Source organism: Chaetodon trifascialis, chromosome 7 (genome assembly GCF_039877785.1).
Source record: "Chaetodon trifascialis isolate fChaTrf1 chromosome 7, fChaTrf1.hap1, whole genome shotgun sequence".
In the NCBI taxonomy this organism is placed as follows: Eukaryota; Metazoa; Chordata; class Actinopteri; order Chaetodontiformes; family Chaetodontidae; genus Chaetodon; species Chaetodon trifascialis.
Window position 1 is genome coordinate 12808761 of NC_092062.1, and position 20435 is coordinate 12829195.

The 20435-nt window shown below is 43.1% G+C and overlaps 2 protein-coding genes across 5 annotated transcripts in view; both read right to left on the reverse strand.

Annotated features, from left to right (window-relative positions):
* Positions 1 to 13399, reverse strand: part of grb10b (growth factor receptor-bound protein 10b) — a 62323-nt gene extending 48924 nt beyond the window's left edge. For all 3 annotated transcript variants that reach the window (XM_070967064.1, XM_070967065.1, XM_070967063.1), the window contains exon 1: positions 13207 to 13399. The gene's annotated coding sequence lies outside the window, so the exon portion shown is untranslated. The remainder of the gene's footprint in view (positions 1 to 13206) is intronic.
* A 4757-nt stretch (positions 13400 to 18156) lies between these two features.
* Positions 18157 to 20435, reverse strand: part of cobl (cordon-bleu WH2 repeat protein) — a 53202-nt gene continuing 50923 nt past the window's right edge. For both annotated transcript variants that reach the window (XM_070965952.1, XM_070965951.1), the window contains 2 exons: positions 19404 to 19700; positions 18157 to 18553 (listed from right to left, as the gene is read on the reverse strand). In XM_070965952.1, the coding sequence (XP_070822053.1) occupies positions 18470 to 18553; positions 19404 to 19700 (381 nt within the window). In that variant the 3' untranslated portion in view covers positions 18157 to 18469. The remainder of the gene's footprint in view (positions 18554 to 19403; positions 19701 to 20435) is intronic.

A 20435-nucleotide genomic window follows, 5' to 3' on the forward strand; every position in this document is an offset into this window, starting at 1 on the left:
GAAACCAGTTTCCTAGAGAACCGAGCCTTTGAACAGTATTACAAATTTAAGCAGGCCGGCAGTGATTTGTGTAATGTTTATTATTTAGTGCATGAATTGGGGCCAAGATAAACCACACTGGCTTTTATTTGGATGATAAAATAGCTGATTTAACTTTGCATTACCACTGCAGTCCATTTGTAGAGTCAATAGAGGTTTACTATGAAGCCGTGCACCATATGCAAGCCTTTATTATGGAGGTCGAAGACCCTAAAAATGAGATGTTTCCCCCATTGTGTGTAAGTTTTCTACAAGTCATTTTACCGTTCTGACCCCGACCCAACCGACAGTCCCAACACACACACACCATCCTTTAATTTCACAATAATAAATGAATGAACAATCTGCTGAGGCGCCGTCTTTGCTAATCAACACCACTGCAACACACGCTACACCTCAGGGGACTTTAAAGGAGGTCTTCTACTCTACGAAGCCTCCCTCCCGGCCATCCTTGGGTCAAAACAACCACAAATTCAACAACACGGACTTTAGTCTATTTGAACTTCTTAAAGTTGGTATCCTATTAACCTCTTGGCACTGCTGCCACTGAAGAAACACCTGTAAACACCGACCCAAAAATACCCCGCAGGCACCTCTCCAGGTCTTAAGTTAGACCCCAGGGTATATTTGGAGCCAAACAGCTCGGGCTCACAACTATGACGGTCTTTTATGCAGCAGTTCATGACCCCCTGTTGGTATTTCAAAAATATGACCTGCCATTTTATAGTCAGCTAATATTATCTCATGTTTGCATTCGCGGTTGTGAGCGGGCTGCCCTTGCGGCCGTAGAGTGTGTATATGTGTGTGCGTCTCGGCCTGTACATGTGTTTCTGTATGTGTTTACATATGCTGAGCATGTGTGGCAGCGCGCGGGTGTGTAAAGGCTCTATTTTTAGGAGTTTTCAGGGTCTTTGAGAAGCTCTACTTGCATTTATGGAGTTGTGTGTCTTGCTGCCTCTGACCGACGATGTCAGTGTGCAATGATAGGACCACTCTGCTCCCAAACTGGACATATCGTTTAACTGCTTTCTGACAGCAGCGATGTAAGCAAAATGCTAAAGAGTGGCGTCGTATGACCTGTCGTCCACGTCAGACGGCTAAAGTGATCCAAACAGCCACGCTCCAGGGAAAGGTGAGAAGCCGGCCATCACACTGAGGCCATTACTCATTTAAAATAAAGGTCAGATTGTCGGTTTCGAAAAGTTTTAATCGGCACAGTTCTGACATAGGAAAGGTGTGGGGCGCTTTCTGAAGCCGTTCAACCGTCCGACAAGCATTTCTGATGCAGTGTTCTGACCCTTGGACAGCCTCTGATGCAGTGTACTGACCCCTCATGAATGTAAGACAGAAAATGAGAGGAGAGGTTGAGCAGAAACACCGACTTTAACATTAAGCTCGTCGAGACTGAAACGCTGGAGGCCCGATTCTGATGAGATGAATAATGCTGTCACTCCGAGCTCTCCCTTTCAGATGATCTTTTTTAAGAAATAAAATTGAAATAAGTTTTTTTTGTACCTCCAGAGCTGGGCTAATGACCAAACCATGAATGCATTCTAAACAAAGAGCTTGGCACCACGATCACTGGGACCGCTGAAAGGACTCGCTTGTAATGAGTCTGTGTGTGTGTGTGTGTGTGTGTGTGTGTGTGTGTGTGTGTGTGTGTGTGTGTGTGTGTGTGTGTGTGTTACTGTGTCAGTCTGTGTGTGTGGCCTGGCATGCTAGGGCTGCTCGTCATTTACACATTATTTACAGACACACAGTTTACAACAAAAACAAAACAAATTAACATCAGCCTAAACTCTCCGGGCAGCCCCTCATTAGGCACCACACACTTGCTGACGAGCCATGGCTGAACTGTATGTTTATTATATTTCAGGAGTCAGGGGGTTGCACAAGAGGGACAGGAGCAGACCTCTATGGAGTACGTTAGACGCCAAACAAAATGGTTGAGGCTCATTGAAGATTACATCCTTCTCAAAAGTGCTACTTTTGTTTCACGAGGATTAAATATTCATCATGAAATGAATTAAAAGTGCGGCCTTTCAGCCTCACTGGTGTAAACTCTGCTTCATGTGTGCGTGATTAAACTTGGGAAAGGGCTCAGGCGTTCCATGTAGCATTAAAATACCTTAAAACCCAAGTTTCAAAGTGCTCATGCGTGCCACAGTGACTCTCAGTGACTGATATATTGACCAAACACACACGCACCTATGCTTAATTGCTCCCTCACACAATCAAAGCCATTCCAGCGCAGGGATTAGACCCTCTCAGAGCCCTTTGATTCGATTCCTTCCACTTCAACAGCGTACTGAAACCTAACCATCTCTGACCTTGACAGTGCAATTATCCGGACGGTGTTGCCGCACTAGAAAGGCGGACTTTGGGGTACGCCGGCTGTACCCAGCGGTGAGGTGACAGCATCTGGATTAATTAAAGTGATTTTGGCTCAGACTTGCATGAGGGAGAATGTTCGCTGGTGGACTTCAAACGCCAGGGCCTTAATAATACCTGTCATGAATCATAAATCCTTTGCAGCACCAGCACCGACCTAGGTGAGACTTCACAGCAAAGACACAACGCTCTGCTGAAGGTGTTCTGCTCTGAGGTTTCACCAACATCCATCTAACATTATGGGGAATATTTAGTGTACGATTTCATTGTTATTATAAGCATTATTTGAAAAGATCCACACTGCTGGTTGCAGCCCATTACTCACAAATCGATTCATCTTTCCAAGCTAGGAAACCAAATGTCTGAGTCTCACACAAACACACCGTCGGGAAAGCTTGGACAGATTTACAGCTATGTTCATGTACATTTAACAAAGCACGACACAGGACCTTTACTGTGATGGATTAGCAATGTCATGCGAGTTTCCAGTTGCTGCCAAGATTATAGATCACCACTGGAAAAACATGTCCACTTCAGAAAACAGTCAGCAGCGATGTGACACCATATATGTGATTTGCACTTAATGAGCTAGAACATGCAAGGTTATACGGCACCTGATCAAGTAAGGCATAAGCACTGAGTTAGTTCGGGCTTTCCTGTGCTTAAAGTTAGTTCATTCATCTGTAGTGCATATATGAACCTGGAAGACAACAGAGGTCACCACTGTGGTGAAGCTCTGCTACTGCTGTTTGGAAAATGACACGCTGTGACCTCGCAGTGTGCTGGATGAGTCATTATTGAAGAGAGACTTAACTTTAACTTTTGAGAGGACTAAGAGCCTTTGACCTCTGGGTATTTCCCCTGAGCTCTGTAACTTCGACAACAAGTGCAGCACGAAAAGCGTAGCTGCTCTCCAACACGTACCGGCGGCCCCGCATGCTTAGTCAGTCTCAGGGTTAATGTGCTGATATGTGCTTACATCTCAAGGGTCCAGCTTTAACATCCCAGGGTGATAAGCCCTGAGGGGAAGCCAAAGGCGAGGCCTGGGATCACCAGAAACCTGGGCTATTTAAAGTAAAGCCTAATTGAAACAGTAGAAACATTTCCCTGAACGGTTCTCCTCTTTTACATGGTGGTTGGATCAGCGGCTGACCAGCTCACCACACCAAAGATGGATGGACTTGCGGGACTGCGACTCTGCTGGCAACCAACACCATGAGGGTAAATAGGGCGTACAATGCAAATGCACCGATCCAAAAAAGGGAGAAGGGATTGCAGAGCACACACACACATTTTCAGACAAACTTACTTTGCAAATGATAAATATACATTTGGGATGATGCAGATGAACTCTCATTATGGTTTTAAATAGAGTCATTACTTCTTTAGGCCACAACTTCCTCCCATATTGAATAACAGGTTATTATTAAGTTTTTCCCTTCCTTAAGCCTCTCCAAGGAGCCTAATAAAATATCTAGTGGAAAATGGAAATATTAAACTTTTAACCTCACAGACTGTATGTAGGCCAAGCCTGAAATAAATAAGTGTCTTGTGAGCTGCACTGCCAAACATACCTTGTAAACTAAGGAGTTGGTTTGGCTTTTTTTTTTTTTTTTTTTTTAAATCAGCCTGCCTGTTGGTCTGGTTTGTCTGTCTTAACTGTCAACTCGTCTATTTGTTGGGTTTGTCTTCCCTTCCATCTGCCATCCTGCTTGGCTTTTTGTCAGTCTGTCTCTCTGTCCCTCTACCTGTCTGTCAATCCACCCCCCTGCTAACCTCTGTACATTTCTGCGAGGCGTTCACTGCTCTATATATATTCCGGTCCTTTCCTAATTGGGAAAACATTCTAAATAGTGGGAGTTATTTATAGTGGGGCATCCAGAAACATATGGCAGCATACTTGTGCAGTGTAGCACATCTATTTAAATGGTAGCAACGAAGATCTCTTTCCAACATTCAGTGTTACTGGATAAACCCAAACGCAGTGGATGTGGATTAGGTGTTAAAGGATTACGTGGAAATTCATGATAGCCATTCTACTGTTGCCAAAGCAATTATTGAACCAACACAGAGTGTATTTCTTTGGAACAATAGAAACACTGACAGTCTGGATTGAAACTTACTGGAACAGAAGCGTTTCAATTAATCCAGTTATTATTATCAAGTTATGCAGCGTGCTTTGTTACTGTACCAGTGCACTCAGGATAAGGTTGGCATAGACCTGCCACTAATGTGCAGCTTTTTAAGAGGAATATTCAAACACTTTCAAGGACCTACACTAAAAATTTCCAGTCTCTCAAAGCCTTTATCATTACATCTAAATTGTTACTATAGTTTACAGAATTCCTTTATACCCACTGCAATCAATGTAGATGTCACTTTGTTTATTTCACCAGTTGTTCACATTAACATTGATTGTATGTCTTGATCATCATTATTTCATGCTTGCTAATTTCCAGAGATGGAGATCCACACAAAACTTATCCAGCTTCTAAAAAAAACACCAGGAGACAACAAGCACAAACACATATGATGACGGGATCAGTTCATTTCAAAAATTAGCATTTTTATGGTTTACATGAGGGGTGGCTTTTCAGTGAGTGCATTTGAATTCAAGCACGTTCCTAGCCTTGAAAACAAAACATTTTCCAAACTCTCAAGACTTTGTACAAACCCTGAATGTGGAGTTACTGATATGGATGTAGGTGTCTCAAGTCACCATTTTGGACCATTTGGCAAAAATAGCACAAGGCAGAGTGATGAGCCAAATGTCATATGAGACTATTCCAGGTGTAGATTGTTTTTTTTTTTATCAAATCTATATCAAAAAAACCCCAACAACTAGCCTTTCAGGTCCTCTTTGGAGTTAATTAAACCTCTTTCACACATGGAACCACAAGCCAAAAGCCCTCCGTGCTCGATAGCAGCATCTGTGCAGCTCAGCTGTGCAGCTGTGTCAACTGCTTTGCCTGTGTGTATAATTGTAAAATGTGTTCATCCCAGTCAAGTTGACTTCAGCTGATTGGACTGGACACAGCTTAACACAGGGCTGTTCAGCCCTGCTCAGCCATCTTTGGAATGCAGAGCGCACATTCTTTCCATACGGGGTACCCGGTGAAAAAACACGTGTAATACACCCCAACCTCGTGAAATGGCATGCATTGATTTGTGGGCCAGCCAGGGATAGGCTGGATGGTGAAGAGGGAAAGCCAGGAACATATGGCAGAATATGTGTGTGTGAGTGTGTGTGTGTGTTTGCATCTATAATACAAACACAGGGAGACACACACATGCCAATTGTAAGCTTCCTACTCAGGTATCATAAGGTCAAAAGGGGACTTTTTATGCTTCTAGGGGTCACGTAGTGTCAGGGAACAAAGTGTTTTATCTGCTTCACCCTGGGGTAGAGAGTATGCACAAGACTGTTTTCTCTGTCTCACACCCAAACGCTCCTGCAGATGCACAATCCTGTCGGGACCCTGATCCCTCTGATCACTTCGATCTTTTAAAAATCTGTCTCAGCCACCTAACCCTAACCCTAAAACAGATGCTCAGCTGTTCAACAAGCCATGTTCATAAGTCATGATCTTAAAAGAAAAAAGAGATTGGAAGGAAACAGAAACAGCTTCAGGTCAGGGCAAGGGAACGGAAAATTGGATAAAACATTATGGATCACGTGTTGTTTCTATGAGAGTTAATGTGATTTCCCACTGAGACAGATATAAAGAAGATGCTGGACAATCAGACCTTGGAGACTCAGTATAGATTAGGGATGTCAGTTGTGACATAACGTAGCATTAATGTCATTTAACTTTTGTTACTGCAATACCACATGTGATGGATATGAGTTCCAGGAAGTTTGCATGCTGTATGGTTTACTGGAAGATGGTGCATTTACACACAAGGTTAAGCCCAACAATAAATAAATAAACAGCTTCTTATTATATATTTTCATATGTGAAATTTCATCCTGTGATAATGATGCCGACTATACAAGAACAAATACGTGCCTTGTCGGCCACATTTGTGTTGGGTCCCATGGGATCTGAGGAATCCCGCTGCAGCCCGGGGCATCACTGAGACAGACAGACAGTACAGCTGGAACAAGCTTGACGTCACTTATCTTCAAATGGAAATGTCAGAGGCCTCGAGAGAGCCACTGCAGCATCCAGGGGGAGCAGTGACTGTATACAGTGCATGTGCATGATTTACAGTATATCTAAACGTACTGTCTGGGTTTGTAATAAGTCTTTTACCAGTTTCTCTTGGCGGGACACAGTTTCCCAAACTTCTATTAATGAGTGTCATACTGTTTCACTCCAACTCCAGGAGCTTCCAAAGATTTCTGAGAGGCCTGACGGTTGCAGGTTAAAGAATGGCTGCGGCAGTAAGAAGAACCGGTGTGAAATAACAAAATACAGTTTTATTTCATGCTAATTGCTGAGTGCAACCATAAGAGCAGTGCCACTGAGAAAAGAGGAAACAGCGTTGATTAAAAATGGGTTGAGGTATCTCAATTAAGCAGATGGCTATTTGGCTGGCAGTTGGTACTTATGACCCTTTGCAATTCAAGCTATAAATCTGATGCATTTTAGGGGCACACCCATTGCAGCTTAAGAGCAGCCTGTCGTGTAATGAGCGTGTGAAGGATGATACCGGATAGCCGGGTGACAAGACAGAGCCCTACATGCCAAGGCTTCCGCTCTGACACTGGCTGTCTTGTTCATGGGAGCACATTCTGCATTTAAAGATGCACTAATCAATATTTTTGTTCACACGGATCAAATGACTATGTGTAATTTGAAATGTGTTCAGTGAGAAAAATCCAATAAACCCAGTGTATGCTACTTGTAAATAAGAAACTGTTTCATATCAGCGATAATAGGCGACAATGTGTAAATGTTGCTTGGTTCCGCTGCCCCCAAGTGGCCAAAAAAATCAGTTGTCACAGGTTTAGCGATTTTCAGAATCCACACACAAAAAAAACACACAAAAAACAACTACTTGTCCACAAACTTTTTAGATATCTATGCGCCACAGGGCAAATCTGACTTAAGACTGCCATGAAGTTTTGGGTCTCATTTATTGGCACAGAATACATAATCCATCCTACTGAACCCAGATTTCTAAGTGAGGATTTGGGTGACAAAGAAATGGTCCCCGACACCGCTCACACCCCTCTCTCAAGCACCACACCCACCGAGCTCACCCCAAACCTCCAGACCTCCTGCTCACCCATGCTGCACTGCAACACACCAGTCACCTCCCTCTCCTCCAAACCCTCGCCCAGCCCGAGCCCCGCCTATCCAACCCCTTCCCTCATCCTGCACCGCTCCAGTCAAGAGCATAAACAGCGTCTTAATTCAAGAAATGGCACGGATCCAACTCGCTGTCTGGGGACTTTTGAAGAGCCTATTGAAGTGAATATACTGACCGTAACCCAACCCCAAGAGAGAGGAGGTCAATTATTCTACTGAATGTTTAAACTAGCTAGACACCTTAAGTGAGAACTTTTAGCCCGACGCTGTGAGTTATCAAAACTTCCTACAACGAGGCGACCTATAGCTGTACATGAGACAGGGAGTGATATGATTTGGAAGATAAGTCGCCTGCCCTACTGTATCTTGTTGCTGTGGGCTGGAGATTGTCCCACTGATTAGCACAAGCCTTTAGCTCTGCAGGCGGCCCTTATAATGTGTGTATTTTCATATCAGTAACCCACAAATCATCTTTAACTTTAACATGAAAACAGCCTAGCCAAGTCGTTAGATTACACCACAGAAAAACTGGACAGGTCCTCATACAACTGTAAATGACTAGAGAAAGTGTTTGAAAATGGTCAAACCATTAGAATTTACTGCACTTCTGATCAAAACGTGTCATATTGAGGAAACTCTAAAATGAAAATTGCACATGATTCCAATTATCAACCTTCAAGCTTGTGGTGGGTTGGCTGTTGTTTCTGCAGCAATGCAACACTGAAAGACGGGGAGAGAGAGCTGAACAGAGCATCTCTGTCCTCTGTTCTAATCAGCAGATTAGATGGTAGTCACTCCTCACTGGATGTGCTTGTTGCACATGTTGATTAGTCATTAATTGGCAGCTTTCATTATTTGGGAGCAGCAGCGTAAAGTGGGGCTATAAGAGAGGACCTGATGTCATGCCGGGGGAGGCTGAATACCACCAGTCTATGAGAGAAAGGCCTTTTGGAAACATGGACAGTGCCTAATTGGATGAGGATTTCATTGGGCTGCTTGGGAGAACTGGTCTTATGCAATGGCATAGATGAATGGACGGGGCTTGGGAGCAATTGTGCTTGTGCACAAGTTGGCTGTAATAGTGGCCCCAGAGGACCACGTTCGATGGATTTGCCTTCTAATGACACCATCTTTACGACACCTGTTGGTAGCACATAACTTCTTTAACTGACTGATGCTGCAAAACACACAGATCTAATTTTAGGCAAGAACATAAAGCTGGTAAAAACCATAATCAAGTCGACCTTGTAAGTAAAACATTTAACCTGTATAAGAAAAGGACTGGAGTTCTCTGTGACCACTTGAGGTGAAAGGAAGGAACAGGATTTGTTTTACTTACTTACTCACTCACTCACTCACTCACTCACTCACAGGAATGCTAACAAACTTTGCTGGCTGAAAAAAAAAAAAAAAAAAAAATCATATTAAGAAGGACTTAACGTAAGTCCTATTCCTGAGTACCAAAGTACACCAATCTAAAGCCCTGACAGCTTTAGTGGAATACTAGAAAACCAGAGGGCAGAAAATGCAATTATGTACGACAAAATACATGCATGCATGGTCAAAAGTGCTATACCCAGAGCGTGAGAGGGAATCGGAATGAGGTTTAGGACAGTGCTATAATTCAAGAACAGAAAAATGCCTGTATTGTTCTGAGGTTTCGCACTGGGAAATATTTCTGGTGGGGGGAAAAAAAGCTGTTTTTGTTTTTAATCGTACGGTACATCTACCAAAGCCAACTAACCATGGTTTGTTTTGATCTCGCATGTCAGATTCCAGCTGGTACAGTGAGACACAGATCACGGAGGGAGACAGATAAAGACAGCGGAGCTAGGAGACGGGGCGAGCTACAGGAAGAGACAGCTGACTGGGGGAGACAATGGGGTCGACAGATGGACAAGGAGACAATGATTTTACGGCAGACATATAGAAATAAAAGCAAGAGAACACGAGAACGAGGGAGAAAATGGTGCAAATGTGCATTGAGAGAGATCGTTTCGTCCGACATCACTGTGCATCCAAACCACATTACCTGCTCCCACCCGTGCATGTGGTCCCTCAGGTGTTCAGTTACCTACAGAATAAAGGCAACATTCTTGCCTCTCACGCAGGCTTGGGTTTCAGCCACATTTGGACCAACACCAGGCAGTGAGAAACTCAATCCACTGTACACTTTGGTGGTTAGACAAGCAAGCATTGCATCACCTTGGGTCACAAGGGGAAAGCGGTGAGAATTGTGTTTGTACAGGTCCATATTTACTGTATGGAGGAGGAGGAAGAAGAATAATACCACAGAGTTTTTCCTCTGGCAAGGCCGTCGGTTCTTAAAAATGACTCCTTACAAAGCAGAACATGATTACTCAGCGGTTTTAGCTGAGATACCAAGTCAAAACATTAATTGGACCGTTGACAATCAGTGGTCACATTAGTCTGAGGAACTGTTAACTTGTGGTTAAGTAACATTTAAAAGAAAAACAAATGCAAAAGTCTGGAGTTTGTTTTAAGGCTAAATCTCTGGGAACTGAACCCAGTGTAGGACATTTTAGCAGAAGAGGAGAGCATCTAGAACTTATGCCTGAACTGAGCCCAGACTTTAGCCAAAAAAACAAACAGCAGTCTCCAACATCTCTGGATTACTTCTTGACCACTGAGCATTTCAGTACTGAAGGCAAAGTTGCTCTGCTTTTAGATCCAGGCAGAGTCAGTTGACTGACATGAACTGTGCTGTGGTCCCCCGGCAGGCTTGGGTTAATGGTGTCATGACATCAGGGAAGGGGTATTAACAGTGCATAAGCCTAGACTAACCAGTGCTGAATGACTGCTGGCTGACGCAAGACCCAATGGAATGCTGCCTCGAGCACGACCACAAGCTCTTATACCACCAATACCAGCTAATAGGATACCTTTTCCCATTGAACGGCAGCTGAAACTCTATGTATACAAACTTATGCACACTTGTACATCAAGAAAAGCTCTGAAGTTTAAAACAAGGCTCAGACTTCGGTTATGAAACAAATCTTGGGTGTAACTACTGCCAAGCATACAGTATTTCAATGAGAAGCCAATGGACTTCAGGCAGCAGAACCAAGTGCATTTGAGATTCTTTCTATTAAAAAAAAAAGTCTGAATCCCAGAGCGAGTTGAGTATAGCTTATTGTAAGTATAATTATGTGCAATATGTGCAGTCAGCAGCCCTTTGGCAGCCTGTAGTCTTGCAGAGTTCATGCCCCGTCATGCCTGTGCTTACTGAGCATGGACTTGAAATAGCAGGACTGGTGCTGAGGGGGTGAAAGAAACCGCAGCTAGAGCGGTTGCCATGTGCACAGAGATGTGACCACAACATAATTAAATGAAAGAAAGTAGGAAATAATGTGCAGGGGCAAGGAAAAGAGAAATCCTCTTTGGTTATGAATGGGAGAGTGTCAAAAAAATCCCATGCTTGAAAAGACACAACTATAGCATGTTTTAGACTGTACGCAGCAGGAACCACGTGATCAAACTACTTCACATTCAACCACACTTTAGAGGTTAGCATGCAGAGGACCATGCATGGGCGCCGTATCTAAACGCTCCAGTGTAGGTTGCCAAGTTGAGTGGAATATCAGTGGCTGGCAAGATAGTGTGTTTCACTTCAGTGACTGCAGAAAGGTTGCTGTGCTTCGCTTGCCTTAATTCTGAAAGGTATGTGAGGTTAATTTTAAGATATACTAATAACTTTAAGTCTACAGGATTTCAATTAATCCAATAGTAATTAGCCTAGCAAGTATTGCACGACAAGGCCGAATGCTACATGCGCTCAAAACCATCCAACGCAGTATGGAGTCATGCTTACAGCTTGGCTTTATCCAATGTTTCCCTTATCACAGGGGTCCTACCTTTGGAAATGAAAGATCAATAGCTCTAGCTGTGCAGCTGACAATACCAAATGTAGGCATATCCTCCATTTTTGAACAGCACAGACTGTTATCTCAGGATTCCCCTTGAAAATGTGCAGTACCTGCAAAATCTCACCCTGTGCATCAGTCCCCAAGAGCCTCCCAGCACGAGCCCTGATCTGCATTCAAAACACACAGGCCAACGTCGATAGTTCCCAGAATCATAAATTTGGGTTGTTATGCAACTTTCTGCAGACACCACATGCAGCCAATAAAGAAATTGATTTGGAAGAAGGCCCGAACGACAGGGCAGATTAGACTATCTATGAAGAGTTGCTTTGTCAAGACGTTTCCACATTAAGTTAGATTAGATAATGATCAGGCTCTCTCACTGACCCTTTCTGTTAGTGCCACAGCCATTGAACATTGCTCCTCCGAGCACTGTACAACTGATGTCAGCTGCAGAAGGCTTTTAAAACAAATGGCACATTGAAACAATAGAGGAGAATACAATAGAGTACACAGCAGAGGAGAGGTGCATCTACAGTTACAGTAAGCACAGGCAGTATTTGGGGAATAGCTGCATTTATGGGAGGCTTGAGGACGAATGAGTAGGCGAGGGATTCCTTCAGATTTTCACATCAAGAAAGCCACATCATGCAGCACAGCTTGATGAGACTTCCCGACACACTCCCTCTGGAAGCGCTTTAGCTGTTGCTTTGATTCAGGACTCCAGACCTGCTTCACAAGTGCACGATGACAGATTGAACACTCAGCTGATTAAAAACGTCTTGTTGCGTGAAGCTGCGGCGGCTCTAAAACGGATTCAACTCAACAGTTCCTCACCTTACTGGGGACCCCCAGGAACCCACCAAAAGACCCCCTAGGGGTCCCGGAACTCACTTTGGGAACCACTGCAGTAGGGCTACATGAGTATCCCTGAGAAAACGCCTCTTTCTCCCGCTTCCCACCCCTAAAACGAATGCTGCCAAAAGGAGGAGGAGAGTGGCGAGACCCTCATAGAATATAGTTTTTTTTTTTTTTTTAATTTATATATTTTTTCCTTTTTTTGGGGGGGGGGGGGGGGGGGGGGCAACGCGGGGAGCTGGAGTCCAACTGGATAGAAAGTAGGCTATGGGCCACCGTAGACTGCTGTTACGCAATTGTAAACAAGGCAGGCTGTCGGGATCAAAATACTTTTCCCCACGAGAGCCTCGAGTCACAGGAACTGTTACTAAAGGTGCGGGAAAGTGCACGAGATCCAGGGGCTGCTTGTCGGCACGCGTAACTTCACGAACCACGGAACAGTGTACGACGGAAGCTCTCCACGAGTGAAAAAACACGCACGAGCTTACACAGAGTTAAATGCAAGCGCCAGATACAGTGAATAAACTTGTTCTCAGAGTTCAATGACTGGCCGCTACGTTGTCAGAGAGGAAGACATGGACCCTGGCCCCGCAAGGCGGTTACGCGCAGTGCGCACACGTGTTCCGTTCCGCAATACAGCGCGTGTCATCACAACAGTGCATTAAACTTTTAACACACGCGCTCACTGCCCACTCTGCGTGGACTTTCTGGTCTCCCCTCTTCCCAAAGCACGGGGAGCGCGAGAACGGCGTCTTCCTCCGGCAACATGTACTCACCTTACAGCCAGATCAGTGGAAGGAAGGCTACGGCCGCCAGAGACAATCACGGAGAGTGGCAGTCTGGAGATGAAGGGACACTCGGCAGCGGAGGATCAGGCCACGATGGTCAACATTCCCGGACTGGACAGGTAGACAGAGGCAAGAGGAGGAGGAGGAGGAGGAGGTGGAGGAGAAGGAGGAGGAGGAGGAGGAGGAGGCGAAAACAGTGGCCGCAAAGACTGCAGACAGCTCATCTCATGCGGCCGGGGAGGACACACACATTACACGCACACAAACCTACACACACGCACGCAAACAACTCCACCCCTTTTAGACGAAGCCACGCCCACGAGTGAGGGGTGATTAATGCGGCGTTCACGTCCTATGGGAATAAGGGCGTGTTCGGAGGATTCCGCTTTTTTATTTTTTTCTTTTCTTTTCTTTTTTTTGAGGGGCTGTCTCTGGCATTTTGGGTTCACTGTGTTCCGGATTAAAGCGCACGTAGTGCAGGATCTGTACCCTCTGAATGAAACAAAGCAAAACAGCTTGCTGAGTGTATCAATGTACAAGATTGTTGGGTTGTTTTGGAAAACTCCTTTGATGTCATTATTAAGACGAAGGCAGTTGCTCAATAGCAAAATATCACTGTGAAACAAAGTTGCATCACCTGATCTGCGTGGAAAACAAACTTTTAAACCTCACAGATTTGAAATAATCACATTTGTGCTTTGGATCACATTGATAATACTAATTCCCCTCTTAATCGACAGTAAGGGATGAACACCCTTTAAAAAGTGCTTTAGATGCCTTAATCAGCTCTTAATCTGTTCGCAGTGTCAATGTAAACATTGGCTGCATTTCATTCCTCAGTTTCTCATTCTTTACAGTTTTAAGGAAAAGGCTTCTTTCTTAAACGTGAATAGGTAAACATGAACTATAAAGGAATCCTGCTTTTCATAAGAGACATTAAGGTATGAAAGTAATGTCCCTTAAAACTGAAGGCTTTGATGTTCAGTGCAGATTTACATATATACTGTTGTTTATTGAGGTGTGAATGAAAATGGATCAAACATAAGTTTAAGTGTATTTCAAAAACTCATTGGTTTATGATGCATTCATCATTCATTCAAGTGTAACAGATTATAACCAAAGTGGTAACATGGCAAGAATACAATATAATACACCACGATGAATACACCATGATGTGTTGCATTTCATTATGTATGAAAAGTGCTATATAAATAAAGTTTGATTGATTGATTGATTGATTGATTGATTGATTGATTGATTGATTGATTGGTTGATTGATTGATTGATTGATTGATTGATTGATTGATGAGACTAAAGTTAAGGACGACTCTTTTAATCAGAAGCCCTGCTCTGACAAGCACAATCCAAAAATCCAAAAGAAATTAAAACACTGGTGGCTGTGAGGTATGCATATTGCACAACTGGGGGTCAAATCTCATTGCACCAGAGTTACCTTCCAGGCACTGTTGTGTTTTTATCCCCATGAGGCTTGTAAGGGGATTGCACAAGACCTTCTCATGTTTATGACTGAGAGAAACATCAAGAGGTGTACATTCAGCTCATGTGTTATTGCAGTTCAAACCAGGACCCAGTGGTACAGATTAATAAAACATTTAGGAGTGACATGCGCCAAAGGAAATGACTTGAACTGAACCAGTGAAGAGACACCAGCAATAAACCAGCATTCAGTTCATTTCTCATACCGCCTGTGATATTTCAGAGCTTCTGTGATGGGAAAACACCATGGGAGACTGAAGTGCAAAAGGTCATCAGTCCTGTGTGTGTGTGTGTGTGTGTGTGTGTGTGTGTGTGCGCGTGTGTGTGTGTGTGTGTGTATGGGGGGCTCACACTGTGTCCCTTCAATGTGGAAACACCCACTCAATGAGCAGACATTGTGCAGCCATTGGCATCACACATACTTATATACAAACACACATCATGTCACTCACATAAACAAAGCGTTCTTCCTGTGAGGCTGGCAATGAGACAAACTAAACACGCATTATGTTGATTTCAACTCATCAGACATTCAGCATCACACAGGCCTTTTGTTCAGATTGATTGATCAGATACATGGTAGGCTACCCAACATCAGAATACAAAGTCAATACAAACCCCTGCTGATAGCCGGTCTCACCGTGTCCATCACTCATAAGTCGGCCAGTCAAGACTAACAAAGCTGTGTAACATAAGACGAGGCAGTTGGTGAATGGTTTGCACTTAAGTGTCTCACAGGACCAGATGAGTATGAGTATGCCATAGAGGGAAATCAACATGTTCTTTATTTATTGCTCATCAGTACAAAAAAAGCCACATCTAAAAAATGTGTGCGAAGTGGCTGATGTGATCTAAATTGTATGATTACATGTTCAAAATTTATTAGTCAACATGATGATGGGCTTGGTGACACGTAACATACGCTGTCTCTGCCTTAGGCCTCCGTGTGAAACTGTTATGGCAACAAATACACACTTACCAATAAGGCCGGTAAAGGCGCAAAGCCAAGCCTAAATGAATTTATTTCTGTTGTATTATGTGGTGCAACCTTCTGGTAATTCTTGATTCAGAGGTTGTTTACGTTGCCGGTATGGTTAAAATGGTTTGGAACCAAAACACAGGCACAAGCTCAAAGACGCATACATACTCAGAGCAAAAATATCACTCACTCACACCCATGCACAGCCTTCAGAGATTTGTAAGGCAGATTAGAATGGCTGTAGAGTGAGCATGAATTTTGAGCCACAAAAGAGCCTGTGGTCCTCTGCAGGAATTTACAGCTTTCTCTGGCCAGCAGAGCCAGATCATCTGTATGCACTGACTTATTCCACTGCTAGATTTGACTCCCCATCAGCCTACAACAGCCAGTAAAATCCCTGAAAACAAGACCATGAAAGTGCAGCAATTCACATTTTGTTTGGGAACACCTTTGCACTCAAAAGAATACGTTATTTAAAGAGAGCAAATATTTGTTCATGATAGGTGAGTCAATAGAGAGTGTGCAGTTTTCTGTCACTTTACCTGAGATTTCTCCACAAATGTGTGTCTACACTGTGTATTTCCATGTGCTTTTGCAACTAATGTGGATATTTGCAACATCCAGATGCTTCTGGGGAAGGTGGAGGGGCACAATGACTAGTGTTTCAGGAATCAGGAATGCAGGTTAGGTTCAAGTTCTGTGAGAGTCATTTCGTGTGACCACATAGTGATGAGTCAGGGCCACGAGCTCCTGCCTGGAATAGTAGCTCATCTGTGGTATGGCAGAGGGAGGGAGGGGGAGAGAGAGAGAGAGGTTGCAATACATTTCATAAGGGCAGCAGGATGACCACAGTGCTGGGAATGGCACTGGAATCATGCTTTCCAGGGCAAGGTTCATACTTGTCTGAATGCTATTTGAGAGGACAAAATGCAAATTCTTGGTGAATAAGGTAAAAATACAGGAATGTCAGTCTTCACTTGATAACAAAATGATTTATTGAATCAAAAATTAGGTAGACAAAAACAAATGTGCAACCTTCCCAAAAAACAATGTTCACTTAAAAAGCGAAAGCTTATAAAATGTTCACACTAACAGTGAAACTGCTCTCCATCAAAGATTTCAATCTTTCAGGGTGAAGATCTCTTTTAGTTTACGTCTACAATGTGCTGTAGGCTACTGTGTGCAGGTGAAATGATCTAGCAGAAATGATGCAACCTCTAAGATCTGAAGGTTTTCACTCTCAGGATAAAACATACAACAGCAAGAATATTGAATGAGCGCGGAAAATGAGCATAAATTATAATAAATCTCTACAAATATTAACTCAGGTTTATCTCACGATCCACAGCAGCAAGCAAACATTTACACCTGAATATGGATCCACTAAGTTTTTCTTCATTCTAAGGATGAGTCAGAGTGGATATCCTACTTTATCCATAACTGTACCATTTAATGGCAGAGGAGCAGAATGCAATGACACTAACCTAAATCAAGGCCACTGATAGCTTAAACTACTGCTTTCCTTCAACTGCTGCTCTGTGTTACATAGCCATTGGTAGTGACTTGATTAATAAACTAATCTCTTTGCTCATGGTGATATTCACCATTGATATATTTCAATAACAGTACTTCAAATATGTGAAATATCAAGGAATGGAAAAGTTCACCTTAACTTTTCTAATATATCAAACATCAAAGGCATGGTCAGTCATACTGCTACTGTACAACAGAAGTTTTGCAGGACATTGACTGAGTATGACAATGTCTTTAGACTTTAAACAGCAGCACAAATGACAGTTAGAAATGAAAACAGCACATTGAGCGAGCAGGCACTAGTCAGTCACCATCATCTCACTCCTCCTCAGAGCCAGGAACTGTGGAAGTTGGCATTCTAGACCACATCTGGATAAAACAATACACAGTCTGCAGACAATATTATAGAATCAAACATCATCAAAGGGTCTACGCATTGTTTTCTGAAGTGTACTTAAGTTTCAAATATCTTAATTTGTTAAACATATATTAACTAGTTCAAAATGTGGAAACATCATCAGATGCAACTTATTGCACCCCATAGAGATTTTTTACAGCAAACATCATATACATAACACTGACTGAGCAACAATATAAGGCATCCATAAAGATCAGAACAAAAATAATCTGAAAGTAGCATAAACCATTTAAATTTGCTTTCATTGGCACACGTTTTGTACAGCGTTCCAGTTAAAACTACTGAATTCAAGTACAGATGGCATCATGTTTCGAAACAGCAATGTGTTATAAAGATGGACAGAGAATGAACGTTTTCCAGCAAAACACTGCCAGAAGCTAACTGACAGATCTGATATCATGAGCAGAAAGACTTTTCACCTGTGACACCTAAATCAGACAGATGTTACTGGTGTTTGGCTACTAAGAGAGCAATGTTCCCTTTGCAAGAAGAAATGTTAAAATCATTGTCCTTCCATACAAAATTCTTTGAGCATTAGTGCATTAGTTTAAGCACAAGGCTCCAGACTGGTCGTCAGAGCTGTGAAGCCCTGCTTGAATAGTTTTAGCAGATAGCATGTAGAGATCATTATTTCTCCTTATTGTATTTTTCGTATTTTGTGTCACACATCAGATGAAGTTCCCCAAAACTTTCAAACGACATTCACTCAAAATGTGACCCAGTTTTTCCAAACGTCTGTTGCAAAAGCACACTGGCAAATCACACAAAGATCGAAATGAAACTTGATAAATGGTTCCTCGCTGCGATGATGTGGGCTTCCCCTCTTATTGCTGAGGGAGTGTTGAGGAGATTGCTTGGATTGTTCCCAGTCTGCTGTTAACTTTGACTGTTTTTGTGGGCACAGCGACCTAGTTAAAAGAGACACAACATGTCATGTTTGTAGTTTTCCACTTTGGTAATGACAGGAGTAATAACTCATGGCATGCTGGAAAGAATTTATCAGGTTCTGCGGTGTCTAACTGGATACAGAAAAATAAAGAAAATTATGCAAATAATCATGCAAAAACATATCTGGGAACTCTAGTTTTACATGACTGCTGACCTGAAATTGAACTTTTATCTTCTTGGAAATGTTTGCACAGCAGTACAGTACTGCTGTCAGATGAATCTGTGAATGTGTTACAATCTGAAATTCATTTCCAGCTTTCCCGGCTGCTGCACTGCAGGAGAGCTTTATTCTGCCAAGCATGTCTTCCAACGAGACGCGTCGTGAGAGACCAGACCAAAGACGTGAGAGACTCGTGAGGCCGCTGGTTCAAATCATATGCTTTTCTGTTCATCTCTGCTAGTTTTAATGACTGTCTCTTCCCTGTCTGCTTTGATAAGACTCTCTCTGGGTGAAATTATGCTGTCTTGTGTATCAAGACTCATTTCATCACTTGCTGTGCTAATGCTAAACTTGAATTTTCTTATGCTATCTTAGTTTTGTTTCTCATTTCTTCACCGGTGCATGTATCTTTCACTGTTCTGCAGACAGAACAGGTGAGACAGAGATTTGAAAGCCAGTAGCCTCTGAAGTAAACTGATCCAAAGGGACGTGTGGGATGTTGAAAAGTTAATTGCTACCCTCATCATTATGTTTTCATGTCGAACTGAAACTTCAACTGTGCTAACGCAGAGCAAATAAACGTGTCAAGAGCTCTGCAGCAACATTCACTCTGTGGTGTAAACAGATGCTGTATTTATCTCTATTTGTACCTTTCTTAGCCTCCCGGCAGCAGATCCAGAGCGAATAGCCTCCAGCATAGCCTCCCTGGCCAAGGCAGGGTTCATCGGGGCGTTAGCACTTGAATGTGACACAGTGCTAGGCTTTCCCTGAAGCAAGACAGGGGGAGGAGGTGGAGGTGCAATCATGGGTGCTGGTGGCGGCGGTGGTGGGGTAAAGACCGGAGGAGAAGTGCATGTCAAAGAGGGAGAGGAGGGAGGGCCTGCATTTCCCTCCTCGTCAGAAGCCTTCCTGAACTTCTCAAGCTCATCAGCAGCCTCAGATTTGGTCTGGAGGACACAAAGGAGAGAGACAATGGCACCTCTAGACATATAAACATAGGCGGGAGGCCAGCTGCTCTCACATAAGTGCATTTGAACTCACACTGCCCGAGCACACAAGTGTATCCAACACCAACCTCGGACACGGACAAATTCTTTTCTGTTCTAATCTTTCTGGATTTCACGGTTTTCAACATTTATATGATTTTATCTTATTTATTTTTGTGCCTCCATTGTACATAGTTATTTAGTTTCATTTATTTATCCCCGTTTTACTGAGAAGCACAAAGTTTTGGAGTCTGATTTAGTCATGCAGCATTCCAGAGATTCCACTTCTGGTAAGGAACCTCCAGAATAGAACCACAGATGTTTCAGCTACAGCAGCACGTTTTCTGCCCCTTTCATTCCACATGCGTCCTTACATGACAGCAAACCACAGTTCACAGTCCACAAAGAGGGATGGAAATAGACACCCATGCTTGCATAACTTGGTTCATACATGGCTTAGTGAGCTGCTAAATAGCTAACGTACAAAGAGTCAGGATTCACATTTCCTTTTAAACATACTCACTATGCATAATCACGAGTAGCTGTTGCACAATGACAGCGCTAATGCTGATGTTTAATAGGTGAAATGTTTACGTTCACCGTTTGAGTTTAGATTGTTAACATGCTAACATTTGACCCTATAAACAAGGTACAGCTGAGGCTGATGAGAACATCATTGGTTGCCCAGGAATTTGG